The sequence below is a fragment of the Mesoplodon bidens genome, assembly GCF_964165515.1.
Source record: "Mesoplodon bidens genome assembly, chromosome: 1".
NCBI classification, from domain to species: domain Eukaryota; kingdom Metazoa; phylum Chordata; class Mammalia; order Artiodactyla; family Ziphiidae; genus Mesoplodon; species Mesoplodon bidens.
In genome coordinates this window covers 40,012,428-40,028,858 of record NC_138176.1, presented here as the reverse complement: position 1 = coordinate 40,028,858, position 16,431 = coordinate 40,012,428, and the positions used below count along the sequence as shown (strand labels likewise).

Here is a 16,431-nt window from a genome sequence, read left to right as displayed (position 1 = left end):
AAGGTAAATCCAGTCCCTGTTATACCATCTTGGCTGGAAGCAAAAGTTATTTCTATGTATTTTTGCTTGAGAAAAAACGTTATGCTTGAGTCATTTCATTCTATATTTGTGTTAAACTGTCAAACCTGATGCTTCTCCATATGCCTCACTGGAGCTGATGCTTCAATCAGATGCAAAAGAAGACTTAAATTTTTTTTTCCTCATAATTTTCTTCCCAAAGTATCTCATATCTCTGGCAGTTCATGTTGCTTATTTGTGCACTTACATAAGTATTTGAATTTTATGAGTTGTCTAAAGCTCTATTTGATATTCCTGGATCATGTTTAAAAATACACTTTGTGTAACATTAGTTGAGTGTGAAACATGAATTAAGAGCTTAGAAAAATCTAAGCTGAGTACATTTAGGGAAAAACATGCAATTATTAGTTGTTTTTCTAGTTGAGCTTTTTTGGGAGTGTTTTACTTATTTTGAACACATGCATAGTCATCAAACCTCATTTAACAACATAATTTTAGACTTCAAATTAAATTTGCTTTTTAATGGAAGATTTGATAAAATCTCCTTACCAACTTATGTAAGTAAAAAGAGGACTGTAATTTAGAGAACTGCATTCTTATCTTGCTAGATAACATTAGGTAATTCACTTGTCTTTTCCTTTTTTCTAAAATGAGCAAATCTTGACCAGATCTCAACCCTAAAATATTAGAATTCCAACTGTGTATTTCTACATATACTTCATATAGGTTATTTGTTTTCTTATATTTGTATTAGTAGTTTACATTTTCTAGGGTTTTTAAAATTTTTTAAAGCTAAAATGAACCTCTGTAAAAGTGGTTTTGTCACTTTTTGGAAAATGTGACATTTCAACTTTAATGCATTTTTTTTATCAGAGGGAGAGGGCAGAGTTAAAGGTTTATGCCATGGCTTTTTATTCCTTGTTTTTTGGGAGACTATTGTGCTACGAGTTCTAAAGAATATCATTACAAGTCAGGGATATAGTTAATATGAGAAGTGTGACTAATAGAAGTCTATGTTTGTTGAAGGATTAGAGTATGCAGCCAGAATATAGAGAACAGGAACAGCATGATTTAAGAAAAATAGGAATGTTCAAAACAAATTATAGAATATCTGAATTTTTCTTAGTTTGTTGTTAAGTGGTTAAAGGTAAAAACCTAGTTCTTTATGTCATGACATCTTGAACCTCACAACTCTGTTTATTGAATGGCCATATGATACAAAGAAAGCTATTTACATGGGACCATAGGTAGAATGGAATGTAGCAGTCTTCATGCGCTCAGCAATTTTCTGGCAAAACTATGTGCAGTGTCCTTATATCAGGAACTGAGTAAACTGAGAAGTGATTTTTTTTCACATTCTTTCCCTTTTTGTCCTCCCATACATTATGTTCTCTTGTTCTCTCTGGTCTTTCTAACCCCCCAGCCCCCAGACAGGCAGGCAGACACACACACACACACACACACACTTCTGTACTCCCTCATTCAGACATATGCACACACACTCTTACCCATTGGCTGTTGCCAGTATTTGGGGCTTAATCATAAACCAACTTTGCTTTGAAGAAGCTTGGGAATAAAACCCAGAAAAATTCCCATGCCATCCTCGGAACTTGGGTATATTTAAGGAGAAGCTGGGGATTTGGTTCTTTCAAACAGCAGTTGTGCCTGTACTAAGTGAAGTAAATCAGTTCCTAGCAGGTGACTTAGAACACTTCTAAGATGCACTCTCCATTATGAGACAAAGCAAAGAGTGTTGTGTTCCTGAGATGGAACCCACTACCTTCACAAGAATTACTGATTTACTTTACAGAAACCTGGCACATACCTTTAATGGCTTCTGATGAAAGCTGGACCATAAATAAATACTTTTGTATATTTGTTTTGACATCTTTAGAATTACAAAAACAATCCCAAATTTAAAAATCACTGCTATATATGCACACACAGAAACTCCACAACTCTTTAGCCTCCACTAATTGAAGATATCCAAGTCCCCGTTTTTGGGTGTTTGGAAGTAATTTAGAATAGAAACACAGTATGTTTTTACATTTAACATGTGTGCTGCTTAACTTTGTCAAAGAAAATTGAGATCTGAGTAAGTCTTATTTATAACAGGGCAAACAGGTAGAAGCATGAGCAGCTATTTAAGAGGGACTGTATTAACTATTTGGAAGGAAAAATGTGCTTTTTGGGTCACATATATCCCCATGTAGTAGTTTTTTTGTTGTTGCTTAATTAATAAACTTTATTTCCTAGAGCAGTTTTAGGTTTACAGCAAAATTGAGCAGCAAGTACAGAGTTTTCTCATAAACTCCCTACCACGTGCCCCCCAACCTCCCTTACTATTGACATCTCACACCACAGTGGTACATTTGTTATAATTGATGACCCTACATTAACACATCATTATCACCAAAGTCCGTAGTTTCCATTAGGGTTCACTCTTGGTGTTGTACGTCTTCTGGGTTTGGACAAATGTATAATGACACGTATCTGCCATTGTAGTATTGTATGGAATAGTTTCACTGCCCTAAAAATCCTCTGTGCTTTGCCTGTTTATCCCTCCCTTCTCACCAACCCCTGGCAACCACTGATCTTTTTACTACCTTCATAGTTTTGCCTTTTCCAGAATGTCATATAGTTGGAATCATACAATATGTAGCCTTTTCAGATTAGCTTCTTTTACTTAGTAATATGCATTTATGTTCCCTCCATATCTTTTCATGCCCTGATAGTGCATTTCTTTTTAGTGCTGAATATTATTCCATTGACTGGATGTACCACAGTTAATTTACTCATTTACCTACTAAAGGACATCTTGGTTGCTTCCAAGTTTTGATAATTATGAATAAAGCTGCTATAAAGATCCATGTTCAGGTTTTTGTGTGAACATACATTTTTAATTCATTTGCATGAATACTAATCATTGCAGTTGCTGGATCACATAATAAGAGTATGTTTTTTTTGTAAGAAAATTCCACAGTGGCTGTATCATTTTGCATTCCCACCAAGAATGAATGAGAGTTCCTGTTGCCAGCACTTGGTGTTGTCAGTGTTCTGGATTTGGGCCATTCCAATAGGTGTGTAGTGGTATCTCATTGTTATAATTTTTAATTGCCTAATGACATATGAGCACCTTTTCATATGCTTAGTTTGCATCCCTATGTCTTCTTTTGTGAGGTGTCTATTCAGATCTTTTGTCCATTTTTTAGTTGGATTGTTTTCTTATTGTTGAATCTTAAAGAGTTCTTTGTATATTTTAGATAACAGTCTTTTATTATCAGATGTGTCTTTTGTAAATATTTTCTCTCAGTCTGTGACTTGTCTTCTCATTCTCTTGATGCTGACTTAAGTAGAGCATACGTTTTTAATTTTAAGGAAGTCCAGTTTATCAATTATTTCTTTCATGGATTGTGCCTTTGGTGTTGTATCTGAAAAGTTATTGTCATCCCCAAGGTCATCTAGGTTTTCTCTGATGTTATATCTTCTACGAGTTTTACATTTAAGCCTCTGATCCTTTTTGAGTTAATTTTTGTGAAGGGTGTTAGGTCTGTGACTAGATTTTTTTTTTTTTTTTACATGTGGATGTCTAGTGTTACAGCACCGTTTATTGAAATGACTGTCTTTGATCCATTGTATTGCCTTTGCTCCTTTGTCAAAGATCAGTTGACTGTATTTACAGGGGCCTATTTCTGGGCTCTCCTGTTCCATTGATTTGTCTATTCTTTCACTAATACCACACTGTCTTCATAACTGTAGCTTTATAGTAAGTCATGAAGTCGAGTAGTATCAGTCCTCCAACTTTGTTCTTCTCCTTCAATATTGAGTGTTGGCTCTTCTGTGTCTTTTGCCTCTCCATATAAACTTTAGAATCAGTTTGTCAATATCCACAAAAACAACTTGCTGGGATTTTGATTGGAATTGTGTTGAATCCATAGATCAAGTTAGGGAAAACTGACATTTTGACAATATTGAACCTTCCTACCTGTGAGCATGGAATATCACTTCATTTATTTATTCTTTGATTTCATTCATAAGAGCTTTGTAGTTTTCCTCATATAGATCTTGTACGTATTTTGTTATTTTATAAGTATTTCAGTTTTAGGGTTGCTAGTGTAAATGGTAATGTGCTTTTAATTTCAAATGGAAATTTGATTATTGTTAGTATATAGAAGAGCAGTTGACTTTAGTATATTAACCTTGTATCTTGCAATCTTGGTATAATTGCTTATTGATTCCAGGAGGTTTTTTTGTTGATTCTTTGGATTTTCTAGATAGATGATCATGTCATTTGCAAACAAAGACGGTTTTATTTCTTCCTTCTCAATATGTATACCTTTTAGTTTCTTTTCTTACCTCCTCTCATTACAGTACAATGTTGAAAAACAGTAGTGAGAGGGAACGTTCTTGCCTGTACCTTATCTTAGCAGGAAAGGTCTGAGTTCCTCAACATTAATTCTAGGTTGGGGTTTTTTTTCTCTCAACACTTAAAAATATTTCACTCCGCTGTCTTCTTGCTTGCATGGCTTCTGAAGAGAAGTCAGGTGTAATTCTTATCTTTGTGCCTCTATAGGTAAGGTGCTTTTTTCCTGTGGCTCCCTTCAAAATTTTTTTCATTATTTTTAATTTTCTGAAGTTTGAATATTGTATGTGTAGGTATAGTTTTTTGGAATTTATCCATTCAGTATTCTCTTCCTAGATCTGTGGTTTGGCATCTGACATTAATTTGGATAAATTCTCATTCATTATTGCTTTAGATATTTCATCTGTCCCTGTCTCTTTCTTCTCCTTCTGGTATTCGCATTACATATATGTTAGTTTAAACCTTTTGTAATTGTCCCACAGTTCTTGTATATTCTGTTCTGTTTTTTTCCAGTCTTCTTTCTATGTGCTTTTCAGCTTTGGAAGTTTCTGTTGTCATATGCTGAAGCCCAGAGATTCTTTCCTCACCTGTGTCAGGTTTACAAAGATGTTCCTTGTTTCTATACTGTGTTTTTGATCTCTAGTACTTATTTTTAATTCTTTCTTAGAAATTTCATCTCTTTAATTATTCATCTGTTCTTGCATATTGTCTGCTTTTTTTTTTCCATTAAAGCCCTTGACAGATAAATTATATTTTTAAAAAATTCCTGGTTTGATCATTCTAACATACCTGCCGTATCTGACTATGGTTTTAATGCTTGTTCAGTCTCTTTAAATGATGTTTTTTGCCTTTCAGTATGCCTTGTAATTTTTTTGTTGAAAGTGGACATGATGTACTGGGTAAGAGGAACTATGGTAAATAGGCCGTGGTAAGGTGTGGAGGGAAGGGAAGCATTCTATAGTCCTATGATTAGGTCTCAGGCTTTTAATGAGCCTGTGCCCCAAGCAGTGAACTTCACCAGTGCCTCTCAGTTTTCTTCTCCTCCATAGATGACACAGGAGAGTTAGAGGGGGCTAGAGTTGAATATTTCTATTCTCCCAGGTAGGTTAGGCTCTGATAAAACCCCCTAGCAGGTTAGACTCTGATGAAATAGTTTCTCCTGAGGGCAGGCCTTGTTAAGAAGAACAGAAAGCTCTGGTTTATTTCAAAATGGTTCCTTTTTTCCTTCCCCTGCCAGAAGCAAGAGGGGATTCACTGAGGACCTGGCAGAGTTCACTCCCCGCTATGCCTGGTCACCTGAAATTTTTATTTTTTATTTATTTTTTTAAATTAATTAATTAATTTTTGGCTGCATTGGGTCTTCGTTGCTGTGCGCAGGCTTTCTCTAGTTGCGGTGAGCAGGGGCTACTCTTCATTGCGGTGCACGGGCTTCTCATTGCAGTGGTTTCTCTTGTTGCAGAGCACAGGCTCTAGGCGTGTGGGCTTCAGTAGTTGTGACGTATGGGCTCAGTAGTTGTGGCTCACGGGCTCTAGAGCTCAGGCTCAGTAGCTGTGGCGCACGGCTTAGTTGCTTCGCAGCATGTGAGATCTTCCCAGACCAGGGCTTGAAGCCGTGCCCCCTGCATTGGCAGGCAGATTCTTAACCACTGCACCACCAGGGAGGCCCCTGTCCCCTGAAGTTTTTAACTTAGACTTGTCCACACGGAGCCTCTAGCAATTTGTCAATTACAGTTTAGGTTTTCCGACCATGGTTCCCATGGAGGTTTCTGCTCCTGTAAATGGTGATTCTCTGTATCTTCCTGTCTCTCTCTCCAATTTGGGGGACAGCAGTTTGACCTGTGACCTCACTTCTCTGATGGATCTAAGAAGAATTGTTGATTTTTCAGTTTGTTCAGCTCTTTGCTGTTAGGGTAGAATTGCAATTTCTAAGCTCCTTACAGACTGGAGACTGAAATTTCTAGTTGTTTTTTTATACCCAGCATTTGATATTTTGGCAGTTGAGTTTCAAACAGTAAGGTAGAAATCAGTTTACATATTGCTTAGTCATTGTTTATTAGTGAAGAAAAGCATTCTGACATTCTTAGCTGTAAGTAGGCCCTTGATTTGAAGTATGTAGTTTAAAAGGACTGAAAAATTATTAGCTAAGTTCTTTTGAATTTTATACCTCATAATTATGAGGTAGGTGTTTTACTTCTGCTTTCTTAGGGAGCCTTGAAGAAGATTATTATATTTATTCTAGTTTTAACACTTGAATCATTAAGGATTACCAGGTTGAATCAGCTAGGAAAAATAAATAGTAAAGAAAAACAGTTATGTCTGAGGCAAGTGATTTATATTCTGAGCTATTATTTATTGGGAATACTTTTTGAGTTAATGGAAAAATTACTTTTTTTCGATCTTTTAACTTATTTCGGAGTGTGCTAAATTCTGCTTCTTACCCTTAAAATCCAACCTGCACATTTAGTGAGCTCTGAATTTTTTTTGAAATGCAAAAATCAAGAAGAAAGATTTTTAGAATTGTATGAAACATGTTAAGTGCTTAAAGATAACTTTTAGGCCACTTGAGAGTTTCAGTTTTATGTTCTTGTTGATAGCATATTTTACAAAGTATCATAAGGCATTCTTTTCTATTTTATAAGCTCTTTCCCTGTGAGATAAAATTTCTCTAAGCCAGATTTTTAATAATATTCCTTGACATTTTTTAAAAAGATGTAAACCAAACCAATTAAGTATCTTCTTATTCTGTGCTCAGTGAAGATTTGTGTTCATACATTTAGGAATGATTTACACATAGTTCTTAAAGTGATCATTTGTTTCAGGTGATTGTATGATATATATATATATATATATATATTACATATATATGTGTATATATATTTTTATATATATATTTGTGTTGTTTTGTAATACGCTTGACCAGGGGTGATACTGCTGTCAAAAAACAAGAAATCATGCATCCTGATACAAACTTGAAGCATTGTCTGCTGCTGTATTTTGTAATCAGGTGTCTTAGAAATGGGCAAAGTGATTTTAAATAGTTATGTCTGGGAAATGAGAGATAAAGAGGGGGAGATTGGTTGGCAAGGAGAAGATGTTCATATATAAAGAAAGTGTTTAGGAAATAAGAGGTAGATGACACTGGATCTGGATACAACCTCAGTACAGTGTTCCAGATAGCTAGTGGGAGTTGAAAAGTATTTGGCCTAGATGTTGGGTCTCTGAAACTGAAAACTGTCATTTGTTGACATATTCCCTTTCTTCATGCTACAATAAAAATATAGTTGCATACACCCTTTATTACTCAGCAAACTGAATTCATGGTGGAGTGTATGATGTACTGAGTGCCTCTGAGTTATTGAGAGAAGATGGTCTCCATAAGCTCATAATAGACACATGGTGTCCCAAATTTTCGGAAGTAGTTATGTAGTGTGTTCCTGAAGCAAGATTTCTTGTCTTTTGTTTTTGTTTATCCTTTATCACATATTTATTTCAGGTTAAAAACCCGGGGAATGTAATCTTTGCCTTTTATACATTCTTGGAGAAGAATTGATGCCTTGTTTAAGAGATAGTCCATTTTCTTATTCTGTAGGATTTAACATGTGCTCTCACCAAAGGGCACATTGCTAAAGAGTATTTTTTAAATTGCCCAATTCAAATTAGTACGCCAGGGGCCTTGTTACCAAGCACTAACAATGTGGTCTTCCTCACCTGGTATATTGAAATGCCATGTTTCCACAGCCCCCCCCCCATTGATTTGATTTAAAATTTGTACTAAGTTTTTTTTATTTGATTTGATTGATTTTAAATCAGCAATGGCTTGCAAGTAAACTTGGGTGACTAAATTCCTAACTTATTTGCTCCAGTCCAGTTATGCAAATATTTTCCTATATAAGAGGCATTGAGCTTTTTCCAAGTGAATTTTTTTGTGTGTATATTATATTCGTGAAACTCGATTTATAGTATTCCTGTATTCAAGTTCAAGCTAAAAAGTTAAATAATTTCAGATGTGCCCTTCTTTAAAAAAAAAAACAATTTTGAAAAATTGAACTTAAGAATCAGGCTGAGGACCATTAATATTTTTTTGAAAGGATTTAGGTTAATCTTTTATATTATCTATTCCTATGAATTTAATGCATAGTATTTTTTCTAGTGAGTTTAATTGATGGTTCAAAGTTAACTTAGGCAAGTAAGTTAACCTCAGTGTTTTCATCTGTAAAAACGGGATGATATCTACATCATAGGGTAAACTAGATACTACACTTTACTAAAGCCACAACGGGCAGCATTTCTATTATAAGACTTAATAGGAATGTATTCATGATCCAGCTCAAACACCACCTCCTCAGCAAAGTCCGTCCAATTCTTCCTCAGAGTGATTTTACTCTCTTTCTCTGGGTTCCCCTAACACTTAGACAAATTCTCATCTGCAAGAACCAGGCATGTGTTTTATTTGTTCTTTCACCTTACTACCTTTTTTCTCCCCCTTTCTCATCTTTCCTCCCTCTTCTAAAAAGCGAAACTAGCATGGTACCTGGCACTTGGCAGAGAATGCTAGTATCTGTCACATCTAAACAGATGGCGAAATGGATCTTTGAAAAGTCTCTTCTTTATGTTTCAGAAAATTGGGCACATCCATTTTTGTCCAGTGCTTTTTTTGTATGAATACAAGCAACATCAGCCAACTTCTTTTTCTGAAGTAGCAACAGCATCTGCTATCTGTGCAAGACACTTTAAGGCACAAAGGTTAAAGGCAGACAAAAAATAATTGTGAGTGAAATTCTGCTCATTTCTCCTTCTTTATATTTGGCATTATTGTAGAAATATATAACCTACAAAAAATTGTAAGTTCCTTACTATTTTCTGCAAGCACATTTGGATCTCTAAGTAAATTGATGTTTTTAGTTGTTTAGATTGTTTTGGGGAAGGCTACATTAGTCTTGACCCTCTAGTATGTAGTTTTCCTTGTCCTTAGTGATCATTATTGTATTGATGCATTTAACCAGACCTTTAAACATACTGTTTTTGTATATTGCATCCTTCTGTAATGGAGATTGATCTGTAGTAAGAAGATGATACTCATGGCATTTATTTTTTAAATTGCATTTTTCCTTCCTATTGAGAATTGCTTGGAATTCTAAAATATTTTTTTTAATTTAGGTGGATCATATGGCAGAAGACAGTCATTTATTTTTGTTGATTTGGCTTCCTATATGAATCTACTATATAAAGTTATTTGATTTCCCATAGAACTCCCAATAAGCAGTTTAAAGCACAATTTTTTTTCAACTTTCTTCTCAAAAATAGCTGATTTTAATATGTGACTGAAAGTAGGCAGTCAAAAGAGAAAATGGGATTTATTGCTTTTTATATAAACCTAAGGAACCCTAGGTTTAAAACTTAAATTTGGGTAACAACCTAGATTTAATTTCTTCTGTAGCTTGGATGTAGTTAATAGGACTTTGAATTCATCATTTGTACGTAGCCCTGTTGGTCTCTTCTCTTTCCCAACACACATTTTTTTCTTTCATATGTGTGTTTGTTATTTGTTTTTTATCTTTTTTTCTATTTTCTCTTTATTTGATTGACTTTTGAACCCAGATAGGTAGGATAAGGCTGTTTACTCCACTATCAAACTCTTTCCCACATAATATCCACCAGCCACATATGGTTATTCAGCATCTGAAAATGGGACTGGTCTGAATTCAGATTGCTGTAAATGTAAAGTACACATGGCATTTCAAAGACTTGGTAGAAAAGAATAAAATAGTTTCATTAATTTTTATGTTAATTACATGTTAAAAGTAGAATATTTTATATTATATATTGCCTTATATATTCTTCCAGTTTACTGGAGTTCCCCAGTGGGGAAAAGAGGAGAGAGTTGCTGACAGTTAAGCCTTTCAGTGAGACAGTGAGGGTATTGCTGCTCTCCTTCCTGAGCTCTTATGTGTCCTAATAAATCTTACAAAGAGCAATAGTAGAGTATTGAGCTGAGGGTTGTTCCTGGCTTTGCACTTACTGCCTCATGGCTAGAAGATTTAAAATACAAACCAGTATCTTTATATTACATGTTTTTCTTTAACTTCTATCACTATTAAATTCCATTATATTTACATTATGGCAGTGGCTTTGGCTTATTTATAGTCAAATATATAAAGGGGCAAGGCAAGTAACAAACGAATGAATGCATCCTGTCTTAAACAACGTGAAATTATATATGTCCTGTGCAATAGGTATATGTCATCTCTGGAAGGTAAACCTTATTCCTGTTCAGCTGATTATTGCCTTGTTAGGAGTTCATGTTGCCAGATCTTTCAGGTTTTTAAGAGAAGCCACAAATCTGGATTTTTAAGAATTTGAAATCTCCCAATTTTAAAATACTGGCAAATATTATAAGATGTAAAAATATTTATGCAGTCAAACTAAATATAACTGTGGTTTAATGGTACTGCTTTAGAACTTTGGACTTAAGGAGATACTGCTTGGAAATAAATAAAGGTTTTAGGTACTTTAGATGAGCTAATTAAAGTATACCAGTTAAGAAAAGAGGTTTACAGTCACCTGCTGATGAATGGTTTTTAAATTTCACACCTTTTAGAGAATATTCATCTCAAAATAATGGATAATTAAGAAATAGTATGTTTCTCTGTATTTTTTGAGTATACTTTTCTAGTATAGTTTTATTTTCTGTAGGGATGTTTTTCTGCTCATTATTTATTTTTCTGTTGCTTGTTATAATGTAAATTTAGTTTTCCTCAACATTTAGAAGAAGGCTGTATCAGGTTGCTTTTTTAACCTTACAGAGCTCCCTTTTCTGGTGTGTGTGTGTGTGTGTGTGTGTGTGTGTGTGTACTGTTCAGGAATATGGTAGCCTGCTTCCTGGCTCTGCTCCCCTCCCCCTACCTTTATCTGGGCTTCCTTTTCCCTTTATCTTTGCGGTCCCTCTCCTGCTCAGTCTTGACCCCACTCCCAGCAGTTTCTCCTTAGTGTGGCCTCTGTCCTTCAGTGGAGCCTTGGAGCAGTTGTTTGGAGATTTCACAGGGGCTAGGTTTCTGCAGCCCCAGGAGAGGCCTACAGGTAGTCCTCCCTTGTACTCACCAAGTTGAAGTTGAAGCATTTGAGTCCCTGTTTTTTTTGCTCGTCAGCGGGGGTCTGCTCTTAGCTGTTGGAGGCCAATTTCATATTCTCATTATGTGGTCCCTCCATGGGTAGTTTACAACATGGCTGTTTCTGCTCTCAGGTCAGCAGGAAGATGTCTCAGAAACTTTATCCCCTTTCAGTAAACCTACCCAGATTAGGCTAGGTCCATCCAGAATAATCTTCCTTTTGATTAATTCAAACTCAAATGATTAGGAAACTTACTTACATCTGCAAAGTATTTTCTGCCGTATCATATGACATAATCATGCAAGTGATATCTTGATATATGTAGGTCTTTCCCAATTTAAGAGGTGTGGATTATACTGGGTATATACACCAGGGGGCTGAATTCTCGGAGGTCATTTTAGAATTCTGTCTACCATAATTTTTATTCTATTTTTAATTGCTATAAAAGGTAACATTACCTAAAGCAAAAATAGTAATGATATATTGTATGTTTATGGCATATAGAAAAAATCAATCTATATTACTATTGTCATTATATATATACATATATATACATATATAATATATAGTATCAGTACATACATATTCTACACACACACACACACACACACACACACACACAAAAGAGTAACCTAAACCCTTCCCAATTTCAGCTGCTATCTCAAATTGGCCCACAGCACTTTCCAGTGAATACCTGATGGCTGTTTGGGATTCTCCAGTTTTCAGATCTCTTACATGCTTTATGGCTTCCCTCTGCTTCCTTCGACACTGATACTGATAATATGCAGGTCTTGAGGCTATTGATGATTCATGGAGAATACTTTTCCACATAGTTATGTTGTGAATGTTTCCCTTGGGTTTGGGATCTGCTGTCCATTTGCTCCATCTGTTTTTATGTGAGGAATTAGGAAGGTTCAAAAACTGCTGCAAATGCTGCTGTCCTCCCAGAAAATGTGAACCTAATGTGTGGAGTGGTGGCAAGAAGTCAGATGGTTAACTGTGTTTGAATAGGTTTATGAATTATATTTAAGAACAATAGTCATACTCTTTTTATAAAAGTTGAGAGAAGGCTAAACAGTCATTTGCTGCTGCTTTTAAAAGAAGCCTTTACCAGAAAAAAATCGTAGAAAACTTGGAAAAAACAAAAAACAAAAATAAAGGTGACCTAGTTCATGGAGTTGAAAGCTGTTGTGTTTCTGGCAGTGTATAAAGTCCATTCCCAACCACAGACACAGTATATGAGCTAGAATAGGTTATGTCTCTACCCTTTTGTAGCTCTCTTCCACATTTTGTGCCCAAGTTGGGTCTTATAAAACATTGAGGAATAACATGCATTACCGTTTACTGTTCAGACGTGGTTTTCACCGAGAAATTTACTGAATAGTGCTTGTCCTTATTCCCTAGATAAAGATAAAATAACATTTGAAATTTATTCAGATGAGCTCCAAGGAGTAATCAATATTTACTAAGGGCCAGTCCTTCACAGACAGGCAATGCAGTTTTGAAATACATATCAACTTCAAGTTCCTTAATCTACAAGTAAAGACTCAACACTCTTTAAACTTAAAGAATAATGTGTATGCTCACTGTTTTAGATGGGTTTACAATACTACAGTGTTCCAAAATTTTGGAACATAACTTCTATTATAAAAAGTTCAGGGCTTCCCTGGTGGTGCAGTGGTTGAGAGTCCTCCTGCCGATTCAGGGGACGCGGGTTTGTACCCCGGTCCGGGAAGATTCCACATGCCGCGGAGCGGCTGGACCCGTGAGCCATGGCCGCTGAGCCTGCGCATCCGGAGCCTGTGCTCCGCAACGGGAGAGACCACAACAATGAGAGGCCCGCATACCGCAAAAAAAAAAAAAAAAAAAAGTTCAGTTCTCTGCCACACAGAATTTCAGCCATATTGTTATGTAGATTGTTGTTATAAAGATTACAAAAAGATGATAAAGTTGCTAATTCTAAGTGTAGCTATTATGTTTAAAAGCTATTATGTTAAATTATTATGTATGTAAAAATATGTTTATATGTATTTTTTCTCTGCTTCTCTTTTAAGTTCTCAACCAATTTCCTCTCCAGTCATCCTTCAGTTTGGTCATGCAGAGACCCTTCTTCCACTGCTTTCTCTCATGGGCTACTTCAAAGACAAGGAGCCCCTAACAGCTTACAATTACAAGAAGCAAATGCATCGGAAGTTCCGAAGTGGTCACATTGTACCCTATGCCTCAAACCTAATATTTGTGCTTTACCATTGTAAAAATGCTAAGACTCCTAAGGAAGAATTCCAAGTGCAGATGTTACTGAATGAAAAGGTGTTACCACTGGCTCACTCACAAGAAACTGTTTCTTTGTATGAAGATCTGAAGAACCACTACAAGGACATCCTTCAGAGTTGTCACACCAGTGAAGAATGTGAACTACCAAAGGTGAACACATCTGATGAGCTATGAGTAACTGGAAAACATTTTTAATTCATCAGGAATCTCCAGGGAGTGATCCCATGCTTGGAAGAGGTGGGCAATCCCTGGCTACAGCAAGCTTTAACATTACTTGGGTATTTCTGTCTTTTCAAAGAAGAACGTTTCTTTTTGAGTCTGGACATGGATGTGTAAGAAATGGTTCTTCACTGGAGCAGCTCTCTTAAAGGAAAAAAATCTATTCAAAAAGATAACTGGCACTACAAACATTTACAGAAGTTAAATATTTATGTAAGAAAACTCACACTAAGATAGAATGTGATTTCAGGATGGTACTTGAAAGTTGGAGTAACAAAGTATTATGTCAGTTGGACAATCCATAACTTGATTGGACTAAGTCTAGGAATTTTACCAGTTGTGCTGCAGTTCTTTCTCTTTTCCTCAGGTAGCACAGTTCTGGTATCATCTTTCTTAATCAGAACTATTATGATTCACTGGGAGTATCGCTTTGAAAGAAAGCTAACATCTCTCTAGTTGAGAATTCGAAACGATATTAATAAACAGAGTCTGATTTAAAAGAACACCTTCGGGCTTCCCTGGTGGCGCAGTGGTTGAGAGTCCGCCTGCCGATGCAGGGGACACGGGTTCGTGCCCCGGTCCGGGAAGATCCCACATGCCGCAGAGCGGCTGGGCCCGTGAGCCATGGCCACTGAGCCTGCGCATCTGGAGCCTGTGCTCCGCAATGGGAGAGGCCACAACAGTGAGAGGAAGGAAGATAAAAATGTAATAAAATAAATATCTTTGTTAATAGTATTTATAAAGTATTTGAACACTGTTTCAATAATTCCTTTTAACCTCCTAGTAAGTCTTGCAAGGCCATTCTTTAATTATTATCATTCCTGTTTCACGTATGTAACAGTGGAAGAACAAAGAGGACCATTAGCAACAAGACAGAAGAATAGAATCAAAGTTTCTTAAGTCCATTGCTTAGCATTTAAAAAAAAAATTTGTCATTTTTGCTTGTATTTTTATATTTTGCTATTATGTGAAATATATCTTTTGATGGTTTAGTTTCCTTTTTGTTCATTTCTATAGAGAAAGACTTCCCACTGGTGGGCTTAGTTTCACAGATATGAACCCATTTCAAAGAAATGGTTCTGAGTTCTGTCAAATGCCAGGAAAATGTTTGCTATAATAATAAACAATTCCTGTGACTTTACTACCAGGTCTTTTCTGCTCTCTGTATTGATACATAATCAGTAACTGATGGTAACAGGCTAGCATTTCAAGCAGCTTTGACTAAATCAGGCAATATAAGGAAATTTTTTTCTAGTAGAAGTTTCCTCAGATTTTCACTTCTTAAAGAAAAATTGAAATCTATTTTATTAAAAATCTAAATAAGTGATACAACTATATATTGAAGGTATAAAAGAAGATGCATAGATCATTGGTCTGTAGATCATTGATCTTCAAATGAATGATGTTCATAAAATATATGATTAGCTGATAAATACTACCGATGCCTCAGTACACTGCTGATTGTTCCTGCAAAGGTCTGGTATTAATCTTTTTCTTTTTTTAAATTTGTAAGTAGGCAGAAGAGAACAGTATAATGAGCATTCATGCCCATCATACTGTTTTATCAAAATTAACATTATATCATTCGGTTTAGATCCAAATAAGAAGAATTGAGGACTTTTGTATGCCTCCCTGGTGCTTTTGCCCTCACTCCCTGCCTAGAGGTAGCCACCAACATGAAGTTCAGTATTTACCACTTCATTGCATGCTTGACTCTGAAAACTTGTAGTATTGTTGTGGGAATTTAAAATTTTCTATAAATGGACTTATACTATGCGTATCATTGTTGAATAATTGATTTCTTTTAATTGCTGTATTTGTTTTTCAAGACTTCTTGATCCTGATCACTTGTCTTAAATTAACACCATCAGTTCATCAATACCTGTTGTGTACTTTTTATGTACAAACACTAGACTCAGTCTATGGGCATGTTAAAGTGGAATGAACCTAGCTTTTCTTTCAAGGGGGTTACCTTAAAAGACCTTAAAACAAATTTACTTGATGTCTGGAACATTAAATGATTTGATTCATAAACTTTTCATAGACTATTAAAGTTTTATAGGAATTGTTTAATTTATTGTTAAATAGGACTATATAGTTATCATTGTAGTCATTGGTGTGTAAAATATTTCAGGATAGAGGGTAAGTGTGGTCCATTTTCCCTAATGTTACAGAGGTTGTGACATTACTCTGGTGCTATTATTCTCACTTAGGAAATGCCTGAAACTGAAGAATCTCATGATAAAAGCAAAAGGTCTTTTCTAGGGTAGGATATATAAAAAGTTGAACGTTGAATAATAATCTTTGGCCAACAAGAGTTCATTCATGATAGGTGACCAAATTATTCAGTCAAGCCAAAATTTAATTGCTATCGGTTCTGAGACTTTGGTCAGTTAGTAAATAACCTGTGGACATTAGCCATTTTTCTGTCTAGTCTACAACTTGATGTG

General features: G+C 35.6%; 1 protein-coding gene across 4 annotated transcripts in view; it reads left to right on the top strand.

Moving 5' to 3' along the window:
• The window catches only part of MINPP1 (multiple inositol-polyphosphate phosphatase 1), a 46,270-nt gene extending 30,513 nt beyond the window's left edge, over window positions 1-15,757 (top strand). For 2 of the 4 annotated variants that reach the window (XM_081223471.1, XM_081223470.1), the window contains one exon: window positions 13,543-15,757. In XM_081223471.1, coding sequence (XP_081079597.1) covers window positions 13,543-13,936 — 394 coding nt within the window. In that variant the 3' untranslated portion in view covers window positions 13,937-15,757. The remainder of the gene's footprint in view (window positions 1-13,542) is intronic. The other 2 variants (XM_081223475.1, XM_081223473.1) reach the window with 2 other exon arrangements.
• The last annotated feature ends 674 nt before the right edge of the window (window positions 15,758-16,431 follow it).